At 43.6% G+C, this 9113-nt stretch overlaps 1 protein-coding gene across 3 annotated transcripts in view; it reads right to left on the bottom strand.

The window, feature by feature from the left end:
• Positions 1 to 4564: 4564 nt before the first annotated feature.
• LOC139443190 (TALPID3 protein-like) overlaps positions 4565 to 9113 on the bottom strand; it is a 135892-nt gene continuing 131343 nt past the window's right edge. For all 3 annotated transcript variants that reach the window (XM_071224150.1, XM_071224152.1, XM_071224151.1), the window contains 4 exons: positions 8580 to 8880; positions 7734 to 7958; positions 6336 to 6473; positions 4565 to 5583 (listed from right to left, as the gene is read on the bottom strand). In XM_071224150.1, the coding sequence (XP_071080251.1) occupies positions 5063 to 5583; positions 6336 to 6473; positions 7734 to 7958; positions 8580 to 8880 (1185 nt within the window). In that variant the 3' untranslated portion in view covers positions 4565 to 5062. The remainder of the gene's footprint in view (positions 5584 to 6335; positions 6474 to 7733; positions 7959 to 8579; positions 8881 to 9113) is intronic.

Genomic DNA, 9113 nt, shown 5'->3' with positions numbered 1-9113 from the left:
TGTGGTAAATAACGTCAAGTGATATGTGTCGTAAGCAAGCCCCAGTAAACATGGCAATATTTGTCTTGTGGTGATAACATGGGCATGTCAAGGTCAGTTACTCACTCAGCATGCTCAGCACCAGAATTAATATTTTTCAGACATTTTGAATGTTTGTGCCACCTTTAGCATGCTAAACATTGTGCAAATGGAAAATAATGTTTTTTATCTGCTTTATTTACCAACCTTTTTGCCAGATATGTACAATACTTCATTTAAAATATCTTATTAAAATAAGACCCCTGAAAGGCTACAAACTACAAAGGATTCTTTCAAGTACCCATTTGGATCCTCGACACTCTTGTTACTTTAACCCTACGCCTCTAAAAGGACATTTTATGTTGCTGATTTCAAGGTTGATAGACTGGCTCAGGGCCCATGCTAATCTCGTGTCATGGGAATGTTTCTCTAGAGCCTGTCTGTCATTCCATCATTTAACATGCTTCAAATAAGCAGCTACAAAGCCGCTGAAGAGGCATTAAATTGAAAAAAATATTAAGTGACTGACAAGGAACTGTTTGGGTGAATTTAGTCCATTAAATCATAAAATTGTGCAGGTATTATGGAGTCTGGAGTGATGTTTTACAAGAGCTGCACCGAATCAAAGTTATTTTCAAAACAGATACAAAAAAACACAATTATCCATGTTTTTTTTGGGAAGTATTACACTTGTCTTTCATTAACATTGGTGCAATTTGATGAAATTAATTATATCATTAACAGTTGGAGAATATTTCCACAAACACTAATCAACAAATGTACCTAATGTAGGTGTCGTATCCTTATCACAATCAGCCTACAACTAGAATAGATCCCAATTACCTATGTTTGTTGTAAGAGGTGACTAAATTGATGGGGTGGTTAAAGTCAGTAACTTTGCCTGTTGCATGTCAACATACCCCAATAGTGTGGAACGTTGCTCATAATATCAGTCACTGGTTATCTAGCCCAGATTTGAATATTTACACGCTGCTGTCATAGCTGGAATATTGCTGACTGCGGCAATAATCAACATACAACTGATGTTTCTTACAAACTGTTTCCCTTATCTAAAGCAGTTCGACATACTGAATGTTATTGGCCATTATTGTAAATAGTAAGTCCATTCAATATGCAACATATATAAACCAAAGGTTCCATTTATGATCAGTCTTTATATCTAGCCTACCATACTGTATCAGGTCATTGATGTGTCGTGTTAAAGTGTTTCGTTCCAATTTACCTCTGTTAGGTTGTTGTGATACTATTATCTATTCAACTCTACCTGTGCAGCTGTTGCCAGATGTGAGGGTCAGGGCCATTAGTGCTGCAGGCACATGACACCTGCAGCTGCAACACCTGCTACTGCAGTCACATGATGCCTACTGCAGTCATATGACACACTTACTGCAGTCACATGACACACCTACTGCAGTCATGAGACACCTGGTACTGCAGTCACATGACACACCTGCTGCAGTCATGAGACACCTGGTACTGCAGTCACATGACACACCTGCTGCAGTCATGAGACACCTGGTACTGCAGTCACATGACACACCTGCTGCAGTCATGAGACACCTGGTACTGCAGTCACATGACACACCTACTGCAGTCATGAGACACCTGGTACTGCAGTCACATGGCACAACTGCTGAAACAGTCGCATGACACACCTGCTGCAGTCATGAGACACCTGGTACTGCAGTCACATGACACACCTGCTGCAGTCATGAGACACCTGGTACTGCAGTCACATGACACACCTGCTGCAGTCATGAGACACCTGGTACTGCAGTCACATGACACACCTGCTGCAGTCATGAGACACCTGGTACTGCAGTCACATGACACACCTACTGCAGTCATGAGACACCTGGTACTGCAGTCACATGGCACAACTACTGAAACAGTCGCATGACACCTACTGCAGTCATGAGACACCTGGTACTGCAGTCACATGGCACAACTACTGAAACAGTCACATGACACACCTACTGCAGTCATGAGACACCTGGTACTGCAGTCACATGACACACCTACTGCAGTCATGAGACACCTGGTACTGCAGTCACATGACACACCTACTGCAGTCATGAGACACCTGGTACTGCAGTCACATGGCACAACTGCTGAAACAGTCGCATGACACACCTACTGCAGTCACATGACACACCTGCTATAAGTCACATGATACCTGCTAAAACAGTCACATGACACACCTACTGCAGCCACATGACACACCTGCTATTAGTCAAATGATACCTGCTAAAACAGTCGCATGACACACCTACTGCAGCCACATGACACACCTGCTAAACAGTCACATGACACACCTGCAATAAGTCACATGATACCTGCTAAAACAGTCGCATGACGCCTGCTATAAGTCACATGACACACCTACTACAGTCACATGACCCCTGCTCCTGTCACTACGTTAGGATGCTCACAGCCCCAGTGCTCTACCAGCTGTAATGAGCAACTGTCATGGTTGTGTCAGACAGTGCTATTATTGTTTATTCACAAAAAGTGACGGCCTAACACTTTTTGTGAATAAACAATAATAAAATAACAGACAGTGCTAATTGACTCACCTTCACCAATCTGACTTGCCCTAAGAGCATAAAAGTGGCTAAGATTGTAGAGGTAAGTTGTGATGAGACGTTCACAATTTCGTCAGTCGTTTTCTGTCATGGAACTGTGTCGCGTTGCAGGGGCCCGTGTCAGGGAAGCCTGACAAACATTAATAAACCTTGGTTACTTGTGAATAGTTCTAGGTGCATTGAACCAAACACACTGGCCTACTCTAAAGTAAAGTAAAGTCAGTTTGTGCTATAGACAGTGATGGAAGATTGCAAGCCATCCTGTATTTTATGTGATTGGCATGAACAAATTTGCTGGTGTATATTTTGTACTTATACATGCTATGTGATAATTTTGATGAGTGTTTGAGCAAAATGGGCTGAGAACTGTTGAAGGAAACCCCAATAATCAAACTGTATGCAACTTGTTTTTGAGGAATTAAAATCCTTCCATAATGTGATATATTTGTGATATTACGAGATATTGAGCATGTAACATTGCATGGCATCATATTCACACACAATTTGGTCCCAGCTATAAGCGCCATGGGTTTGCAAGGTGGTGCTTAATACTCTGTATTTTGGTGCATGTGATGATTAATGGCCGAACCAGAAGGTCTAACTTGAATGTTAAAATAAAAGTTAGAGATTTGGGGCATCCCAAGATTCAAAGAACACAAGGACCTCTGTAATACATCTTCATGACAAGTCCGCTGCATGTGATCTAGGACCAGTTTAAGAAGGTGGTTGTGGAGTATCTGATTCATTATCTGAGACTAATGAGGTGTTAAGGGTGGTTCGGCCTTTAAGATATAATGATGTTTTGTATTACAAGAGTTCCATGTGAACCTGCTCAGTATAAGCTGTATGACTACTCTCTACTATGGGTGCTGTGGTGTGGGCAGTCCTGCAGTCCCGCTGTGCTGCTGTGCCTTGTAGCAGACCACAGCATGGGGAGATTGTCTATGTGCTGACTCTGTACATATGATATACATATATTAAATATGCTATGTTTCATCAGACTTGCTGTTGTTTCTTCTCACTTATCCCAGGGGTAGATGTGGCCTAACGTGACTCCCAGGTAGCACAATGTGCTTGGACACTGGGAACCCTGTTCCCCAACGACCAATTCTTTTAAGAGGTGACTTCAAGAATCAGGTGGTCAGGCTCAGTAACTTGGCTGATTTACGTGTCAGCATTTGTTTGTTGTTTAACGCAGCACTCCGCAATATTCCAGCTATAGGACGGCGGTCTGTAAATAATCGAGTCTGGACCAGACAAACCAATGATTGACATCAACATCCATCCACGTAATTGGAACATGTTGACATGCTTCAACCAAGTCAGCGAGCCTGACCACCCGATCCCGTTAGTCGCCTCTTACGATGAGCATAATCACCTTTTACAGCAAGCAGGGGTTGCTGAAGACCTATTCTACCCAATTGGTATGGATTGTTGCTCATAATATCAATCATTGGTTTGTATGGTCCAGTTTATTTACAGGCCGCCATATACATATAAGGTACTAAACAAAACATTTCAACACTTAACTGATAATGTAAGTTGTCTCTTTCAAGCATGGGATGACACTGAGGGCATTCCGGGCTAGACTAGGTCCCAGCAACTTATGGTGGTCGTAAGGGCGACCTAAGGAATCAGGTGGTCGTACTCTGTGACTTGGATAATAGGGTATCATTGTACCCCAACAGTGTGGATTGTTCACAATATCAATCACTGGATTGTCAGGTCTAGATCTGATTATTTACAGGCTGCCATCATAAAGCTGGAATACTGCTTTTATATATGGCATTTAACAAACAACAGAAGTATGAGGCACCTATTTTTCTCTGGAATCCCAATAAATATGTATGGTAACAACAATGTTGTTTTTTGTAAGATGAAACACAAATTACAGTCTTGAATGTCATACAATGTTTATTTCAAGGAATGCTTCAGTTTATCACAGAATGCGTTGAACAGAAATAGCACTGTGACCTTAAGTAGGTCAGTGTTTGGAGTACAACATTATGAGTCAGCATTTCTTGTGTGCACTGCAACTATGAGTATAAAAACACTGATTGATATGGACGGAATAAAACATGAAGTATTTTGTACCGAAATTGGAAAAATATACATAGCTATTTATTCAAATTGCTGGAACTAGACACAAAAGTGTGTTTCACTGAAAGCCTATACTGATAAAATTATTATTATTGAATATTCTTTAAAAAGCTATGATCATAGATGACTTCTACCTCTTTATCACGATCTACAAGAATAAACTGGAAACAATTATGCTCATGACAAAGCTGTATATGATTGAATATTCAGCCAAACGTAAATTAAACTACATATGTCAAAACAGTTTTTGGTCATAATATGTGGCATAATGGCTGAATGAACAAAATAAATAATACCCATTTCACTACACACAGCCTATGTTACATTGTATGGTATTACTACAGATTATCTGTAATGTCAATTTCCGACAGATCTTCACTGTCATCTGCATGCCCTGTAGATGGCATCTTCACGGACATCTTGATTGGACCAGAACCAGCCAATCGCCTCAGTTCAATTTCACTGATGGAGTCCCCGACCTCACTCTCAAATGAGTATGTGAGACCAAGTGACCGACCAGAAGACTGTAGACGGTCTGGACTTATCCCTCCAGAACGACTCATTTCGCTGGAGGCCCGCATTGACCCCAGACTCGGAGGCCGTTCTCTGCCTCCTGATTGGTTGAATGTGCCTGTCAATCTTCCCGATCCCATGTCATCTGACTGGCCAAATGTACTTGTCAGTCTACCAGATCCCATTCCACCCGATTGGCCAAGAGTGCCTGTCAATCTTCCTGACCCATCTGATTGGCTGAAGGTCTGTGAGAGGTACCCGGACTGCATGTAGTGGTCAGTGTTCATCTGGTCGGGGGTGAGGGTTCGCGTACCCTGTTCACTCATAGTCTGGGTGCCATTCATCACTGAAACACATATACTCATAGATGACTATTCAGAAACCTCTGGATATAATCAAGTTAAAGTCTTAAGAAATTACTTTATTATGTGCAACAATTGCTATTTTAGTGAACAATATCATTCTCTTGTAAGGTGTTACATATAACAGCAGGACTTTGACCTTGTAGGAACAACCAAAAAGGTCGAGGTCATAAAATTTGTACGAAGTTTCAAGTACCAACCTTCCATACCAACTGGGTTTTCAAAATAAAATTATAATTAAAAATATAACCTTGAAAACAACATTGGTTCAGTGGGTGAAGGGTTCTTCAGTAATATCTAGTGGTATATACAGCTTATAACTAAACTTTGAGTGAGTGAGTGAGTGAGTGAGTGAGTGAGTGAGTGAATCTGGTTTTACACCACTTTTAGCAATATTCCAGCAATATCACGGCAGGGGACACCAGAAATGGGCTTCTCACATTGTACCCATGTGGAGATTTGAGCCTGGGTATTTGGCGCGACAAGCAAATGCTTTAACCACGAGGCTATCAACTGCACACTAAACTTTGAAATGCCCTGTTGGTGCTAAACATTTGCCAAAGAAATAACAGAAATACCATAGTAACTGGTATGACAAATTGCTTAACAATAACAGTTACAACTTTAGGAGCTCTAGAGTGCACATGATATTGTGAACAGATGAAGTGTACAGTGTCTGTATGGTAGGCACTGCTCAACCAATGTGCTATAACATATACATTGTGTCAGGACTTACTCTGATCCATGTCCAGAGACTCCCGGAACTCTTCGGAGCTGGTCCTGACAGAGATGACCTTTGAACTGACACGGGGAGGCTCTGTCATCTCCAGAGGGTCCGAGAACCGTGTCGCCTGAGGTGGCTTCCTGGCCTTCGCTGTGGGGAACAAGGGTCAGAGTGAGGTGAGGTGAGGTAAGGTGAGGTGAGGTGAGGTAAGGTGAGGTGAGGTGAGGTGAGGTGTGGGGAAATGGGGTTCAACGTCACATCCAAGATTATTCCACTTATAAAGCACACGTGTGTGAGTGTGGCTGCCCGTACTAATCCAGACTGATGCCGAATTATAGTGCTAGCCCACTGAGATACCATGCAGCAGTTTACCGGATACTCTACTCAGACACAGTACACTGACACCAAGCAGACCAGTCCTTGTTTTAGCCCCTTAATGCTGAGTGCCAGACAGGGTAACCATAGTAACAAGTATATCTTTTAACGTGTTTGGTATGACGTGGCGGGGGTTGAATCCCAGACCTTCCACTATCCGGGTGGATGCTCTACCACTAGACCACGGAGGCCATAGAACCAGAAAGATAGGGCAAGAAACCCTGTGGTTGATAGTGTGAGCACTGCATACAATGTAACAACAAACCATTCAGATTACAGCTGACCAATCTACATCAGAGATCTGCTGCAAGACCATCACAGAACTCCGGTAATTCACCCAATTGACCTACAGGACCTACCTCTGTGTATGAGATCTGCTGCAAGGCCGACACAGGACTCCGGTAATTCACCCAATTGACCTACAGGACCTACCTCTGTGTATGAGATCTGCTGCAAGGCTGACACAGGACTCCGGTAATTCACCCAATTGACCTACAGGACCTACCTCTGTGTATAAGATCTGCTGCAAGGCCGACACAGGACTCCAGTAATTCATCCAGTTGACCTACAGAACCTACCTCTGTGTATAAGATCTGCTGCAAGGCTGACACAGGACTCAGGTAATTCACCCAATTGACCTACAGGACCTACCTCTGTGTATGAGATCTGCTTCAAGGCTGACACAGGACTCCGGTAATTCACCCAATTGACCTACAGGACCTACCTCTGTGTATGAGATCTGCTGCAAAGCTGACACAGGACTCCGGTTCTTCACCCAATTGACCTACAGGACCTACCTCTGTGTATGAGATCTGCTGCAAAGCTGACACAGGACTCCGGTAATTCACCTAATTGACCTACAGGACCTACCTCTGTGTATGAGATCTGCTGCAAGGCTGACACAGGACTCCAGTAATTCACCCAATTGACCTACAGGACCTACCTCTGTGTATGAGATCTGCTGCAAGGCTGACACAGGACTCCAGTAATTCACCCAATTCACCTACAGGACCTACCTCTGTGTGTCACACTTACCTCTCTCTGTGGGAGACCTACTGCGAGGCATGGCTGACACGGGACCACCGTCCATCCTACGAGAGGGAGGGGACCGAGACGTGGGTGAGGTTGTCCTCTGTTGGCTCCGACTCCCCTTCAGGTCCTCCATCCTCATAGTGGTGTCCTTGGTGGGGCTGCTGTCCTTGGTGGGGCTGCTGCCCTTGGTGTGGCTGCTGCCCTTGATGGGACTGTCCTGCACCGCCCCTGCAAGCAGCAGGCAAAAGAGTTCAGTTTAACACTGTGAATAATATTCCGGTTTATCACAGGTGTTTCATGATGGAGGAAACCAACAGAGACTCGATGTTACAGAGCAAGGGTATGGTTCTGACAGACCAAGGATCATAATCAGGCTTAATCTCAGAATCTCAATCTACTTCTTTTACTACAGGAAGGTGTTGCAGACAACAAAAATCAGGAATTTTTTTATTTGTGAAATTTTGAAATCATGTTTTCCTGATATATGGAAATCTCCATGTTGCAATGACAAATCTTTTGATAGCATTTAGGACTGTGACATTGAAAAACAGTTCATTTCACACTGTCACTAGCCCTTGATGAGACATGGACTAGCTTCCTGTACACACACAGTACACAAAGCAGCTACTTACACTGGCTTGTGTTGGTCAGGTGGGACTACTTTTTTTACGACAGGAAGTTGTTGCAGACAAAACAATTTCAGGTATTTTTTTTATTTGTGAAATTTTGGGTTCATGTTTCCCTGATATACATTGACTGCATGGTGAAAATAGAAAACAATTATTCTAGTGCTACAGCTTGGAGACATGCACTTTCCTTCTCTACCACCAACTATCATCTCAAACCCACCTCTGTAGCCACCGTCATCCTCATCCTCCATGTCATTGCTGGCTCGGATGTGGGTGACCCTGTGAGGTGCCACCTGGCCCACGCTTATCTCCCCTAGACTCTTGCCCGTGGTGTTGAGGAGGTTCTGTGCGCGGCCTTGCGGGATGTCGTACTGACCGTAGCTGTATCCGGGGTAGGCTGGCAGGACGGGCTGCTGCTGCTGCTGGAGGCTCATCACGTACTGCAGGACGGGGTCTCGTTCCGGCGCCGCCACGGAACGGTACAGGAACTCACCCTCACTCTTAGACACCTCTGTGTCGTCCTGGCAACACAGCGAGGCAGTTATTAACGATTGTTTGCAGAATAATTATCCAGAAGGGTTGAAAGATTGACTTCAACAACTATTAGAGTGAGTGAGTGAGTATGGTTTTACGCCGCTTTTAGCAATATTCCAGCAATAGGCTACCCGACCACCCCAACAACTATTAGAACTTCCGTGACTGGTCATTATATCACTTAACACTGTTCTCTAGGGGACAGAGTCAATATAACGTA

The sequence above is a fragment of the Haliotis cracherodii genome, unplaced genomic scaffold, assembly GCF_022045235.1.
Source record: "Haliotis cracherodii isolate W230 unplaced genomic scaffold, xgHalCrac1.p SCAF_5, whole genome shotgun sequence".
In the NCBI taxonomy this organism is placed as follows: domain Eukaryota; kingdom Metazoa; phylum Mollusca; class Gastropoda; order Lepetellida; family Haliotidae; genus Haliotis; species Haliotis cracherodii.
The sequence above is the reverse complement of the archived record's forward strand: the minus strand, read 5'-3'. Positions and strand labels throughout refer to the sequence as shown.